At 37.7% G+C, this 15,978-nt stretch overlaps 3 protein-coding genes across 3 annotated transcripts in view; all 3 read right to left on the bottom strand.

The window, feature by feature from the left end:
* Positions 1 to 15,978, bottom strand: part of LOC115732880 (protein RMD5 homolog) — a 100,205-nt gene that overhangs the window by 873 nt on the left and 83,354 nt on the right. The window lies entirely within an intron of this gene.
* On the bottom strand, positions 5,093 to 8,053 carry LOC115753825 (malate dehydrogenase-like). The gene is made up of 7 exons (XM_030692647.2): positions 7,998 to 8,053; positions 7,124 to 7,282; positions 6,826 to 7,001; positions 5,864 to 6,144; positions 5,635 to 5,770; positions 5,421 to 5,532; positions 5,093 to 5,214 (listed from the first exon to the last, which is right to left on the bottom strand). The coding sequence occupies exons 1-7, from the start codon at positions 8,041 to 8,043 to the stop codon at positions 5,099 to 5,101; spliced, it is 1,026 nt and encodes a 341-aa protein (XP_030548507.1). The 5' UTR covers positions 8,044 to 8,053; the 3' UTR covers positions 5,093 to 5,098.
* LOC125314506 (malate dehydrogenase-like) lies at positions 5,099 to 8,043 on the bottom strand. Its single transcript, XM_048276893.1, has 7 exons — positions 7,998 to 8,043; positions 7,124 to 7,282; positions 6,826 to 7,001; positions 5,864 to 6,144; positions 5,635 to 5,770; positions 5,421 to 5,532; positions 5,099 to 5,214 (listed from the first exon to the last, which is right to left on the bottom strand). The coding sequence occupies exons 1-7, from the start codon at positions 8,041 to 8,043 to the stop codon at positions 5,099 to 5,101; spliced, it is 1,026 nt and encodes a 341-aa protein (XP_048132850.1).

The raw sequence follows: 15,978 nt of genomic DNA, 5'->3' as shown, positions 1-15,978 counted from the left end.
ATGATCGGATGAACGAATGGGACGACCGGCCTAGCTAGGGAAAATGGCGATGATGCACGGCTAAAGGCAGCGCACGGCTAGGGCTAGGGCGGTCACGGCAGCCACGGCATTGATCGCGGATCATCTGCGGCGAATAGCAATGACGGCGAACAGTGGCAACGACATACAGCCAAGAGAGAGGGTCGGTGCTCCAGCAAGGTAATGACAGAATTTTCGACAAGAGCTGCTAAGTGAACTGACGTCAATTTCTATTTATAATGGTTCGGTTAGTTTAGTCCAGCAGCTTGCGATCGGGAGCTTACGACAAGTCAACAGTTTGAGCTGCTTGCGGACCGACCGAGCAGAGACATGCTTCACGCGCACAACCTGCGGCTACCACGTCCCCGCACGTGTCCTCGTGACGCCACGTGTCCCAATTCAGCCTTTGGCTGTCCCAATTTCGTATATACTTGACTCGATGGGACCTAATTTCAACATATTGTGTCCCTAAAAATAATATCGGGTCCATAAAAGTTCCTTAAAAATACCCTGGAGTTCGAATAAAAATCTTTATAATTTATCCAATAATCTGAACCCCAATAAATGCTAATTCACACCTAAGCAGGTGAGGTTTTTCAGTTCATCACATAATGTTATCGAGATTCTAGCCTGAGATTGTTGAATCGAAAAGATGTAGAAAACGAAAAAAAAAAAAAAAGCGATGGAGAAATGGAATTCGATCAAGTTCCAAATGGAACTAGAGAAGAAAGAAAACAATTGTTTGGAGTTCGATCTATTTCCAGATCGAGTTTCTGTAGGTGAAGAAGAAGTGCTCGCGAGTGAAATGGGTTGAGCCAAGCCTACAACCCGCATATAATTATGATTAAAACTCAAACTCATTAACAACTCATTTATTAGAACTTGGCAAGCCCATATTTTATCCATATTATTGAGGGTTAATACCATGAAAAATCTCAAACTGGTACACATATGATAAATTTACCCCAAACTATTTTTTTTACCATGAAAAACCCCCCAAACTAGTACACCCGTGACAAATTCACCTTAAACTATTTTTTGACCACCAAAAACCCTAAAATGATATTTTTGTGACAAATTTACCCTAAACTAATTTTTTTGACTAAGAAAAATCCAAAGTTGGTAAACCTATAATAAATTTACCCTCCGTTAAATTTGATTAATACACGAAGAATTCTAATTTGATAAGCGTATGACAAACGGAGGATACAAATCCCAAATTGATACACCCGTGAACTGATACATACCATTATACTTAGCAATTTAACGGTTAGATTTAATTATAACGGAGGGTAAATTTGTCACGTGTGTATCGGTTTGGGGTAAATTTATCACAATTGTATCAATTTGGAATTTTTGTTGGTTAAAAAAATAATTTGAGATAAATTTATCACATGCGTACCCGTTTAGGGTTTTCGGTGGTATTAACCCTATTATTGAATAAGGTTAAAATATATGTTTTCAACCCATATTGACACTTCTAGATGTAATACGGCAGCCCAAAGAAAGCATAAATCTCTCTATTTAAATGCACATTTCGTATGCTCGGTCGTGTCATGTAGGATAGGATTTTTTTATATTTTACTCTATCGTTCAATGATGTGTCCGTTTTCAATATACACACACTACATGAGCGGCTGTCCAATGTACATGAAATATCAGCAACCTTATGGTCACACTATGATTGTTGCCTTAGAGTGGCATGATCGGCTTCAATAGTGGGCCGCCATATATATATATATATATATATATATATATATATATATATATATATATATATATATATATATAAGGTTTTTGCTATATCCTAAATGAAATAGATAATCCCAAGGCTCTCTTCCAATCTAAGTACACTATCATACGTCAATTCGGAAAATTATATCCTACTCGGATTCTACATCCTCGATACGTTAAAAAGATGAGGAAAGTTTTTGAATTAGAGCTTTTATTCTTATATAAAATATGTTATTAAAGAAAATTTTGAGACTCGTAAGTATCCTTCCCAAGTTCTTAAAAGTAATTTAAAATTTTGGATTTTCACATAAAATGGAAAATAATGGCCATTTGGTTATGTCAAGCTAAACTAAACATGCTCTTAGTTTTATTTTTTGGTCGGAATGCTCTTAGTTTACAAAATAAAAAATTTTATGTGTATAATTTCCAAAATTTAATATGGAATGGAGGAGGTAGCGGCCGCGATGATCCGCTAGACGAGGCAGCCGATGTAAGGGTGGTTAAGGCCACGCGCAAACCTCGGTTGCCACTTAACGTCGAAGCCGACGACCCGGGTAGTTAGGGGTGGAGATGAGGTGGATGGAGATCCACCGGTGAACCCAATCAGGGCGAACACGCCTTTGTTGTGGATGATGACACGAAGGACGAGATTCAAGTTCTTCTATGGTGATGGCTGTGTGATGTATAACTTCTCCTTCACACCCTCAACCGTCGGAGCACGGTCGGCCAGACGGCGATGACAATGGTCGAAGGCAATAACAAATGATGATTGGCTGTCGTGGAGGTGCGCGGCGACCGGAAACCGGATACGTCACTGCATCACTCCATAGTTGGAAGAAAATTGTTACATTATTAAAAAAAAAAATTATCCAATCCGGATTTATCCCCCTCCTAATACAAGATTCTTATCCGGTATTTTATTCATATATATTCGAGATCATCCGGTCCGGAGGACGTCGCCAAACACCATATATGATATTATGTTATCCTATTTAGACTCAAATTCGGACCGACGCAAAATTGATAAGCTTGTGGCTTGACAGCTAATTGTGATTGAATGAGTCGAAAAAAAAAATGAGGGAAAAATTCAAATAATAGCCTGAAGTGCTCTTATTTTCTCAAATAAGGGTTTAAAGTGTCTTTTATTTCAAATAAAGGACTAAAGTACCGCCATATAAAATAAAGATCTGAAGTGGCCATGGCCCTTTCAAATGAGGGCTTGATCTCGCTAGCCGTCCAATCGGCTAAATATTCGAGCCAAACAAGGATATGATCGTCGAAATATAATTTTGACCTAATTTTTATCTAAATTAAATTAAAATAAATTGTGATAATTGTGATTGGAAACTTTATAAACGCTGTCATACCTTGCCAACGTCCAGTCTCACTCGGTCACTCTTCCGTTCGAAATCCTCAATTTTTTTTTTTTTTTTTTGTCTCTTTCGGTCTTTAATCGCCGATCCATCAATGGCAAAGAAGGAAGCAATCCGAGTTCTCATTAGTGATGCTGGAGGTATGTTTGGCTATTTTTCTTGTATCTCTTGTGTTCATATGAGAATTTAGAAATCAAACAAAAGTGGTCGTGGATCGTTTGTTGGGGTGAGCTGTTCTGGTTTCAGGATACTTGACAGTATCGTAATCCCCTTTTCTTTTTTCCTTTTTTAATCTATGCTGGAGGTGTCATATCAGCGATTTCCAGCTAATAAAACTGAGTAGGAAAAGGTGAAAATATTTAGGACTGAATCCTTAAACTTTTAAAAGGTTTAAGACTAAATAGATAAAAGTATGAAAGGTTTAAATTTTTTTAACAACTAGTTATACCACCAATTAAGTACCATTTATTGAAACATCAGTATACAATAATTAACAACCAAACCTTACCAAAAAAAAAATAATTAACAACCGAAAAATGGAGCAACACAAATCCAAACAATTTTCTTTTCCTTGCCATCTTCAATATGGGTGTCAAAACTGAATTGGAAAACTGAACTGAACCGCCAACCGGACCGAACTCAATTAAGAATTTCGTGCATTTTGGTTCAATTCGATTTTCGGTTCAGGTTGTTGAAAATAACCAATCTCTTTTTCTAGTTAATTTATTTTTTGTTCGGTTCCGTTCCGTTAATCAAATGACCTTGCAAATATCCAAAATAACCTTTTTAAGATTTTTATTTTTCTTTTTTCTTTCATCGGCTCAAAAAAAAAAAAAAGAAAAGAAAAATAAATAAATTAAAATCGAAAGAGAAAAACTAACAACCAAACTGAACGGAACTGTGTTTTTGGTTCAGCTCATATTCAATTCAGGATGAGATTTGGTTCAGTTCAAGCTTACATTATAATGGTTCAGTTTGGTTTGGTTCTTCAAAAAATCGAACCGAACCGAACCGTTGATACTCCTAGTCTCCAACGCAAACGAAAAGGCCCAAAAGCTGACTAATCATAGTAAAGGAATAACAGAGATCATCAAGACAAGAGGTTCCACGATTAAGCCATCAAAATATCATTAGACTCTAAAACCGAGCAGATTAACACCCACAACATCGATTTTTCAGAAAGTCCTGAAGAAAGGGTGAGAGGAGGCGAATCGGTCCATTTGGAGGGACTTCTTCGCCCGGGTTCAAGCAGGGTCAAGGGTTTGGGTGGGGAAGGAAATGACGTTCCTACAGATTAAGGACATGTTTAGAAAATACGGTAGTCAATGTGAGTTAAAGTGGTGGATTTACATTGAACCCATTTATGACTCACCCAAAGCCACCTCTAAATAGGATCAAGGACATGTTTGTTCTTCTTCTTCTGGCAGTATGTTTCTCATAAATATAGGATGCCCTTTCAATTCAACACCCTTCCTATTATCATGGCAATGACTCTTAGGAATTGCAGAAACCATTTTTGAACCATGCTGATTATTTATCGATGCATGCTGTGTCATCCATACTTCAGTCCTCACAAGACTAAGCGGACTTGTTTTAGTTGGTACCGAGTATGAAAACCACCAAGAAAAACTTGCGTATGTATTGAAGTCCTTAATTGTTGACGGATATATTGCAGCAAATCCATTGGGATGCTTGGCATGTGGTAAATGACAGCAATCAAAGAAACCACGGAAATTAAATTGGTTCTTAGGTAAGTCCCATTTCATGCGAGTGGATATGGATATATCTTGGTTTGTGCCTTTCGCTCTCTGAAAAATTTTGGCAGAAGCTACGATCAAATGCACCATTACTTTTGGAGGGTCTACTTTTTTCATAACAATCATACAAAAGGTACACTCATAATGAAAATATATAATAGAAAAGTAGTGTTTCAATATCAACATTAGATACGGTGCTAGGGAGGGCTTCAAACACTATACTGCCCCACCAAGATGACGTTCTATAGAGGCAACATTCAACAAGTGCTCTTTCATAAGTTCTTCCACTGTTGAATTCATCTTATTCCTGGAGAACTCGTCAAGCGGGAGACCTACATCAGTATATCAGGACCACAGAGCAAGACTGTCATGACCAAAACCCAAGACGACTAAGTAAGCCGCTAACCAAAATAAAGAGACAAGTTTCCAAAAACCAGTTCAATGAAAAGATTGGAGTTTCTAGACAGAATTTGCTAGTAGAAAATGCAAATAATGGTCCTTTTAATTGGTTTTAATGAGAAAATAAAATTTTCTCTACCTTGCACGATGGTCCATTCTCCATTGCGAGAAGTTACTGGGAAAGAACAGATGAGGCCAGCAGGCACATTGTAAGAGCCATCAGAAAACACCCCCATGGAAACCCACGTCCCCTGAAAGGCGCAATCCAGAGAACAACATCTTAGAGAAAAACGAGCTGAACTAACAAGCTAAATGAGATAGAGTAAAAAGGAAAAGAAAAAAGGCACCGATACCTCCCGAGTTCCAAGCACCCAATCATGGATGTGGTGGCAGGCAGCTGTGGCAATAAGATATGCACCTGAATCTCCCCAAGTTTGAATACTTGCAGCAGCGCGCCTTTGGAAATTCGTAATGAATTCCCCATTCAACCTTAAGCAAATAAAGATTTTTACAAATTCAGAAAGCATGAACCACAATACCAACTAAATTTGTCAACAATCAACACAAAGACGATTTTCTCACCATCCATCATCGTTGATGAGTTCACGCACAGGATATTCACCAGATAATCTATCAACCGTAGCATGGTCGACATCAAGATGTAGCTGAGGTGACGAGTGATGTCCCCATATGATAACATTTCTCACATTCCCAGCTGGAACATTCAACCTCAACGAAATGTGACCCAATGCACAATTATGATACGATCTAGTGAGGCATGTAATGTTTTTTAGAGGAATGGATGGTGCACATTTCTTCAAAGTCAATGCAAGCGTATCTGCTGGATACGCAATGACCAAAACCTGCAGAAAAAAGAAAATATGTGTATGTGTATATACGGATATGTGCACCTACATACTTTTCAAACATCCCTCGATGAAAATAACTTCAATAGGCACATAATAGAAGATCAACCTGCGCACGTCATAAACTTATATTTTAGAGTATACATTTTCTAGAAGCAGCAATAATTTCCATGCTCAACGATGAAGACTTAAATATATCATCGACCGACGGTCATCTCAGGACATTGCCATGCAGTGTTTGTTGTATCTATTTGCCAATTAGTCAACCAATTTTTTTGTGCAGAAGAAATTAAAAAAATTCGAGAAGAAAAGACATTCAACTATTTGCAAATTAGCATGTAGAGTTGCATCTTCTTACCGATTAGGCAACCAAATTACCGTGCAAAGGAAATTTAAGAGATTTCAAAATGAAAAAAGCATTTCAACTATTTGTAGATTAAGTCAACTATAGAAATGGGAAAGAAAGCAAACCAAGTCTCCAAATCAAATGCACATTTTTGAAACCCTGACAATTAGCGAACAGGGTCCTATTTTATTTAGAATTACTTTATTTAAGTGAAAAAAGACATGAGGTCCAATCGACAAGCATGCCCCAAGGTCAAAATTCTTGTAATTGACATCTCCATGTATCTAAACCTCCAGTTCACATCCTTCCTTTAAAAACAATAAAAACCATACCTTGCAATTGGCAGCCGCATAATTCTCTAAAGCATCAGCCAGGAGCTTGTAATTCCTAAAATTGTTCACCGTCACTCCCGATCGTAAGGTTCTGGTTTTCTCTGGAACCTTTCCTATCAGGACTGCAAATTCAACACTGTTGCATGCCTTGTCAGCATCGGTTGTTGCAATAAAACCTGATTCGAGTGTCTGACATTAGATCATCCTATTCTGAGGATTTATCGTCAAATGCTATATAGTAACTATCAAGTCCAAGACAAAACTGTTAGCTTAATGTTTATAGAGAAGCTACACAAACCTTCAAGGAGAGGATGTCCAGATTCCAGACACATTATCCTAAGATCTTCTAGAGCTTCTACATCAGTCGCACGATGAAGCAGATGTAGAATCACAGGCTGGTCAGGACCTAGCATTGATCCCCTAGCGATCATAGGAACGAGATCCCGTGCAACTAGCCCTGCATGGTCAAACAAGTTCTCTCATTTTGTACATTCAAAAACTGGAAAAGTCTAATAGATACAATCGGGTCGGGCACATCAAAATTTTTCGAGAGTAGTCAATAAGTAAATCGAAATTGCAGCAACAGTATGACACGTGAAAATGACAGGTTGTGAACAAATGGATTACAACACACGTAAATAACAAGCTTATCTGAAACAAAGCGGAAAATGCACAAAAAGGGAGGGACTGAACTAGTATGATGCCATCCTAGCAAGCCAAAATCAGAAGACAAAGTTGATAGTTTTCCACCAGACCACAGGCATCTCAGCTTATTCTGTTGGAGATGTTAAAAGATACAGATACCAGGTAATCATAATTCCATTTGCAGTAATCGTTTCTAGGACAGAGCGTATCTCTATAACTAAGAGAATGGGGGCTCAAACAACCAAAACTGTGCATTAAAATCGCAAAAAGTTAGGATCCACTTTACCAAATTCAAATCTTACGCTGAAACCAAATCAGAAGCACAAAAGCCCTTCTTAATAAAATCTCACAAAAAAAAAAAACTGGAACTTTTACACTAACATCAAAGGACCAAAGATATATAATAAAAAAAAAGAGGATTACGATACTGTTAAGTATCGCCACAACAAACGATCCATGACCACTTTTGCTTGATTTCTAAATTCGCAGATGAACACAAGAGATACAAGAAAAATAGCCAAACATACCTCCAGCATCACTAACGAGAACTCGGACCGCTTCCTTCTTCGCCATTGATGGATCGGTGATTAAAGACCGAAAGAGACAAAAAAAAATTGAAGATCTCGAATAGAAGAGTGACTGAGTGAGACTGGAAGTCGGCGAGGTATGACATCGTTTATAAAGCTTCCAATCACAATTATCACAATTTATTTTTTATTTAATTTAGATAAAAATTAGGTCAAAATTATATTTCCACGATCATATCCTTGTTTGGCCCAAATATTTAGCTGATTGGATGGCTAGCGAGGTCAAGCCCGTATTTGAAAGGGCCATAGTCACTTCAGATTTTTATTTGATATGACGGTACTTCAGTCATTTATTGAAATAAAAGACACTTCAAGCCCTTATTTAAGAAAATAAGAGCACTTGAGGCTATTATTTGAAATTTTCCCTCTTTTTTGTTTTTTTTTCGACCCATTCAATCACAATTTGCTGTCAAGCCACAAGCTTATCAATTTTGCGCCGATCTGAATTTGAGTCCGAATAGGATAACATAATATCATATCCAGTGTTTGGCGATGTCCTTTGGACCGGATGATCTCGAATATATATGAATAAAATACCGGATAAGAAACCCGTAGTAGGAGGGGGATAAATCTGGATTGGATATTTTTTTTAATATTGTAACAATTTTCTTCCAACTATGGAGTGATGTAGTGACGTAGCCGGTTTCCGGTCGCCGCGCACCTCCACGATAGCCAATCATCATTCGTCATTGCCTCCAACCATTGTCGTCGCCGTTTGGCCGACCGTACTCCGACGGTTGAGGGTGTGAAGGAGAAGTTATACATCACACGACCATCACCATGGAAGAACTCGAATTTCATCCTTCGTGTAGTCATCCACAACAAAGGCGTGTTCGCCATGATTGGGTTCACAGGTGGATCTCCGTCCACCTCCTCTCCACCGCTAACTACCCGGGTCGTCGGCTTCGACATCAAGTGGCAACCGAGGTTTGCGCGTGGCCTTAACCACCCTTACATCAGCTGCCTCATCTAGAATATCACCGCGGCCACTACCTCCTCTATTCGTTCACCAACGCCCTAGATGACTTGAGGTTCGTCTTCATCATTGTTCGAAGCGCCTCCCTATTTCGGGCCGGTCCAGCATGGAATAAACTCATTTAATGAAGCTAAGCGAGGACTAGGGTTTGGAGGTAGAAATGGCGGTTGATACGACGGAACCGGCGATGAAGAAGATGCGTCGAAGGAAGTTGAAAAGAATGGGTATAAGACGCTGGTTAGGTAGCTCAAAGTGATGATATCTGAATATCGCAGGAGATTGCGCTGGTAAGTGAGATTTTAATAAATTTTCAAAGATTTTTTTTATTCCATCTTGAATTGCAATAGGGTTTTCCGAAATCCAAAGGATATTTCGAGGGTTTATAATCCACTTTATCCTAAAAAAATTTCAAATGTTGCTGCAACTTGCACTTGAATCCTAAACCGTTTAAGTCAGCATTGTACCTAATTGTCCAACGGATCAAATGCAAAAAATGTAAGAAACATCAAGAATTGCAAATCGGACTACCAAGAAAAAGTTCAAATATTGCTGCAACTTGCACTTGAATCCCAAACCCTTCAAGTCATCATTGTACCCGATTGTCCAACGGATCAAATGCAAAAAATCTAAGAAACATGAAGATTTGCCTATCACACTACCAAGAAAAATTTCAAATGTTGCTGCAACTTGCACTTGAATCCCAAATTCTTCAAGTCATCATTGTACCAGATTATCCAACGGATCAAATGCAAAAAATATAAAAAAAACATGAAGATTTGCATATTAGAATTTCAAGAAAAAATTCAAATATTGCTGCAACTTACACGTGAATCCCAAACCCTTTAAGTCATCATTGTTCATGATTATCCAACGGATCAAATGCGAAAAATGTAAAAAATATGAAGATTTACATATCAGGCTACCAAGAAAAAGTTCGAATGTTGCCGCAACTTGCACTTGAATTCCAAACCCTTTAAGTCATCATTTTACCCGATTGTCCAACGGATCAAATGCGAAAAATGTAAGAAACATAAAATTTGCATATCGGACTACCAAGAAAAAGTAGGAATGTTGCTGCAACTTGCACTTGAATCCCAAACCTTTCAAGTCATCACTTGTACTGATTATCCAACGGATCAAATGCGAAAAATCTAAGAAACATGAAGATTTGCATATCATACTACCAAGAAAAAGTTCAAATGTTGCTGCAACTTGCACTTGAATCCCAAACCCTTCAAATCATTATTGTACCATATTGTCCAATCGATCAAATGCAAAAAATCTAGGAAATGTGAAGATTTGCAAATCGGACTACCAACAAAGTTCAAATGTTGCTGCAATTTGCACTTGAATTCCAAACCCTTCAAATCATCATTGTACCTAATTGTCCAACGGATCAACTACGAAAAATATAAGAAATATGTAGATTTGCATATCGGACTACCAAGAAAAAGTTCAAATCTTGCTGCAACTTGTACTTGAATCCCAAACCATTCAAGTCATCATTTTACTTGATTGTCCAACGGATCAAATGCGAAAAATCTAAGAAACATGAAGATTTGCAAATCAACTACTTAAAAGAAAGTTCAAATAGAGCTGCAAGTTGTACTTGAATCCCAAACCCTTAAGCCATCATTGTACCTGATTATCCAACGGATCAAATGCGAAAAATCTAAGAAACATGAAGATTTGCATATCGGACTACCAAGAAAAAGTTAAAATGATGCTGCAACTTACACTTAAATCCCAAACCCTTCAAGTCATAATTGTACCTAATTGTCAAACAGTTCAAATGCGGAAAATCAAAGAAACATGAAGATTTACACATCGGACTACCAAGAAAATGTTCAAATGTTGCTGCAACTTACACTTGAATCCCAAACCATTTAAGTCATTATTTTACCTAATTGTCCAACGGATCAAATGCGAAAAACCTAAGAAACATTAAAATTTGCAAATCGGACTACCAACAAAAAGTTCAAACGTTATTGCAATCTTACACTTGAATCCCAAACCCTTTAAGTCATCATTTTACCTAATTGTCCAATAGATCAAATGCGAAAAACCTAAGAAACATTAAGATTTGCAAATCGGACTACCAAGAAAAAGTTCAAATGTTACTTCAATTTGCACTTGAATCCCAAACCCTTCAAGTCATCATTGTACCCGATTGTCCAATAGATCAAATGCAAAAAATGTAAGAAACATGAAGATTTGCATATCGGACTACCAAGAAAAAATTCAAATATTGCTGCAACTTGCATTGAATCCCAAACCCTTTAAGTCATCATTTTACCTAATTGTCCAATAGATCAAATGCAAAAAAACCTAAGAAACATTAAGTTTTGCAAATCAAACTACCAAGAAAAAGTTCAAATGTTACTACAATTTGCACTTGAATCCCAAACCCTTCAAGTCATCATTGTACTCGATTGTCCAACGGATCAAATACGAAAAATGTAAGAAACATGAAGATTTACGTATCATACTACCAAGAAAAAGTTCAAATGTTGCTGCAACTTGCACTTGAATCCCAAACCGTTCAAGTCAGCATTGTACCCGATTGTCCAACGGATCAAATGCAAAAAAATGTAAGAAACATAAAGAATTGCAAATCAAACTACCAAGAAAAAATTCAAATGTTGCTGCAACTTGCACGTGAATCCCAAACCCTTTAAGTCATCATTGTTCCTGATTGTCCAACATATCAAAAGCGAAAAATGTAAGAAATATGAAGATTTACATATCAAACTACCAAGAGAAAGTTTGAATGTTGCTGCAACTTGCACTTGAATTCCAAACCCTTTAAGTTATCATTGTTCCCGATTATCCAACAGTTCAAATGCAAAAAATGTAAGAAATATGAAGATTTACATATCACACTACCAAGAAAAAGCTCGAATGTTGCTGCAACTTGCACTTGAATCCCAAACCCTTCAAGTCATCATTTTACCCGATTGTCCAACGGATCAAACGCGAAAAATATAAGAAACATAAAGATTTACATATCAGACTACCAAGAAAAAGTACGAATATTTTTGCAACTTATACGTGAATCCCAAACCCTTCAAGTCATCACTGTACCTGATTTTCCAACGGATCGAATGCGAAAAATCTAAGAAACATAAAGATTTGCATATCAACTACGAAGAAAAAGTTCAAATGTTGCTACCACTTGCACTTGAATCCCAAACCCTTCAAGTCATCATTATACCTGATTGTCCAACCGATCAAATGCGAAAAATCTAGGAAATGTGAAGATTTGCAAATCAAACTACCAACAAAAAGTTCAAATGTTGCTGCAATTTGCACTTGAATTACGAACTCTTCAAATCATCATTGTACCTAATTGTCCAACAGATCAACTGCGAAAAATGTAAGAACATGTAGATTTACATATCAGACTACCAAGAAAAAGTTCAAATGTTGCTGCAACTTGCACTTGAATCTCAAACCCTTCAAATCATCATTTTACCCGATTGTCCAACGGATCAAATGCGAAAAATTTATGAAACATGCAGATTTGTAAATCGGACTACGAAGAAAAAGTTCAAATGTTGCTGCAATTTGTACTTAAATCACAAACCCTTCAAGTCATCATTATACCTAATTGTCCAACAAATCAAATGCAAAAAATGTAAGAAACATGAAGATTTGCGTATCGGACTACCCAGAAAAAGATCAAATGTAGCTGCAACTTGCACTTGAATCACAAACCCTTCAAGTCATCATTGTACCTGATTGTCCAATAGATCAATTGCGAAAAATCTAAGAAACTTGGAAATTTGCATATCAAACTACCAAGAAAAAGTTCAAATGTCGTTGCAACTTACACTTGAAGTGCTATGCAGCAAAGGATTACAAGAGTAAACTAAAGAGAAAAAAAATGGCTCTTCTCAACGTTAGACACAGCTCCAATTTCTTCTTTTTGCCACCCATCCCGAAAAGCGAGTGCCATAATCCCTATCGCTTAGAATCAATTCTAGCCTAGTTCACCCTGTCATTCAAAAATTCTGCATCATCAACGCCTCCATGGATGACCCACAGACCTTTCTCGCAGGTTGCTGGGAACGATGCTAGGTAGCCCTGGAGCACATTATATGCCCCATTCGACAGAAGCCCCATGGAAAATCACGTATCGAGTGCGGTTCCCCTAAATCAATTACGAATATGTTGCGAAATTCCATCCGCAACATTAATAAAATATCAGCCCTTGTTGGAGTTCTCCGGATTTCATAACCGTGTTCTCTTATAATCCAAGAGAATTCCTCCATTAACCATTGATCATCGCCGACACGATCACGCACGGTTTATAAAGGAATTTTCTTGGATTATAAGAGAACATGGCTATCATATCGGGAGAACTCCAACGAGGGCTGCATATTTTGTTAATACTGCGGATGGAATATCCCAACATATTCGTGATTGCTTTAGGGGAATCGCACCCGATACGTGGGTTTCCATGGGACCCACAGCGCTATCAATAATAGCATTGTTTATGTCAGCATGTTGCACTGCCGAATTTATTCCCCAAACAGTTATATTTCGCACGAGCCATCGCAACTTTCAACCTACCAGCAATGAGTCCCACTGCGTTTTTTGGATTAGCTCGCACTAGACTGGTTATATTTTGGGGAGACATGTGCGGTGCAAATTCCCAATAGTCGGGGCCCCAATGCTGGATGGATGACAAACCAACAAAATTCTACGGTTTGGGTCTGCATGATCCCGTAAAGCTGTAGCTACATGTCTATAAATTCCAAAGTTTTCTATTGTGGCTATCTGTCTTGACCTCGGTGACCCTCTTGCAAATTCCCCGATGAGTATTGCAAATAAACCTGTTGGCACGCATCTTGAATATTTGATGTAGTAATCGCACCTTCAAGGAGAAAAATGTTTACGTCGGCGCGGGCCGGCCAAAGTTGGCCGAAAGAAGTGAATTAGCACAAATGCAAAAAAGTTTATGAGTAAATTGGCACAATTGCAATAAATATAATGCTTTTGTGCAAATCCTCCCATTAAATGCTAATACCAACCTAACTCGATCTTTTTTTTTCTTCATGTCATGATCAGCTCATGTGACACTCATAATATCTTTCGAGGTATTTGCGATGCAAATTCCTAGAAAGTTAGTTCCTAAAGTTGGCCAGGTGACTTACAAGCAAAATCTTACTATTCGGATGTGTGTGAACTTGTAAAGTTATAGCCATACGTCTATAAATTTCAAAATTTTCAGCCGTTGTTATCGCTCTTGACCTCCTTAATCCTCTTGCAAATTGCCTGATGAGTATTGCAAAATGAACCAATCGGCATACGTCTTAAATATTTAATGTAGTAATCGCACCTTCAAGGACAAAAGAAGTCTATGTAGGTGTAGACCAGCGAAAGATGGCCAAAAGAATTGAATTGGCATAAATACAAAAGATTTGTGACAAAATTGGTACAATTGCAATAAATTTAAGGCTTCTTTGATAATCCTCTCATTAAATGTTAATAACAACCTAACTCGATCTTTTTTTTTTTCCTCCATGTCATGATCAACTTGTGTGAGACTCGTAATATTTTTGGGAGGTATTTGCAGTGCAAATTCCTAGAAAGTCGGTTCCTAATATTGGCCAGAAAACATACAAGCAAAATCTTACCTCTCGGATGTGCAAAATCTTGTAAAGCTATAGCCCCATGTCTATAAATTTCAAAATTTTATGCCGCCACTCTCGCTCTTAACCTCCTTGATGCTCCTGCAAATTGCCCAATGAGTATAGAAAAATAAAACTATTGGCATGTGTCTTGAATATTTGATGTGGTAATCACATCTTCAAGGAGAAAAATGTCCAAGTCGGCGGGGGCTGGCTAAAGTTGGTTGGAAGAACTAAATTGGCACAAATTCAAAAGGATTATGACCAAATTGACACGATTACAATAAATTTAAGGCCTCTTTGGTAATCCTCTCATTAAATGCTAATACCAACCTAACTCGATTTTTTTTTCCCATGTCATAATCTGCTTGTGTGAGACTCGTAATATTTTCGGAAGGAACTTGCGCGGAAAATTCCTAGCAAGTCAATTCCCAATACTAGTCGGGTGACTTACAAGCAAAATCTTACCGTTCGGATGTGTGTGATCTTGTAAAGTTATAGCCACATTTCTACAAAGTCTAAAATTTTCTGCCGCCGCTCTAGCTCCTTACCTCCTTGATCATCTTACAAACTACCCGATCTATATTTGCAAAATAAACTTGTTGGCACGCGTTTTCAAAGTTTGATGTAGTAATCGCACTTTCAAGGAGAAAAAAGTCAACGTCCGCATAGATATGCCGAAGTTGGCCGGAAGAAATGAATTGACATAAATGCAAAAGGTTTATGACTAAATTGGCATAGCTACAATAAATTTAAGGCTTCTTTGGTAATCCTCTCATTAAATGCTAATACCAACCTAACTCGATCAGCTCGTGTGAGATTCGTAATATTTTCGAAAAGTATTTGTGGTGCAATTTGCTGGAAACTTTGTTCCCAATACTGTCGGGTGACTTACAACCAAAATCTTACTGTTCGGATGTGTGTGATTTTGTAAAGCTATAGCCACATGTCCATAAATTCCAAAATTTTCTGCCGCCATTCTGGCTCTTGAGCCGGTTGATCATATTGTAAATTATCCGACGAGTATTGTAAAATAAAACTGTTGGCGTGCGTTATCGCACCTCCAAGAAGAAAAAAGTCCACGTTAGCGCGGGTTTGCCTAAGCTGGCCGGAAGAACTAAATTGGCATAAATGCAAAAAAATTATAACTAAATTGGTACAATTGCAATCAATATATAGCTTCTTGCTAATCCTCCCATTAATTGTAATAGCAACCCAACTCGATCTTTTTTTTTCTCCATGTCATGATCTGCCCGTGTTAGACTCGTAATAGCTTCAGAAGCTCTTTGGGGTACAAATTCCAAGAAAG

This window comes from Rhodamnia argentea, chromosome 1 (assembly GCF_020921035.1).
Source record: "Rhodamnia argentea isolate NSW1041297 chromosome 1, ASM2092103v1, whole genome shotgun sequence".
Classification (NCBI taxonomy): domain Eukaryota; kingdom Viridiplantae; phylum Streptophyta; class Magnoliopsida; order Myrtales; family Myrtaceae; genus Rhodamnia; species Rhodamnia argentea.
The sequence above is the reverse complement of the archived record's forward strand: the minus strand, read 5'-3'. Positions and strand labels throughout refer to the sequence as shown.

Bases quoted from the DNA above. Each gene is read 5' to 3' on its own strand.
- LOC125314506 (XM_048276893.1), bottom strand. From the start codon at position 8,043: ATGGCGAAGAAGGAAGCGGTCCGAGTTCTCGTTAGTGATGCTGGAG. The intron at 5,533-5,634 runs GTATCGGTGCCT...TGCGCCTTTCAG, and splicing joins GGGTGCTTGGAACTCGGGAG to GGGACGTGGGTTTCCATGGG. The intron at 5,215-5,420 runs GTAGAGAAAATT...ATACTGATGTAG, and splicing joins AGAATGGACCATCGTGCAAG to GTCTCCCGCTTGACGAGTTC.
- LOC115753825 (XM_030692647.2), bottom strand. From the start codon at position 8,043: ATGGCGAAGAAGGAAGCGGTCCGAGTTCTCGTTAGTGATGCTGGAG. The intron at 7,002-7,123 runs GTTTGTGTAGCT...CACTCGAATCAG, and splicing joins TGGACATCCTCTCCTTGAAG to GTTTTATTGCAACAACCGAT. The intron at 6,145-6,825 runs GTATGGTTTTTA...TTTTTTCTGCAG, and splicing joins ATGCGGCTGCCAATTGCAAG to GTTTTGGTCATTGCGTATCC.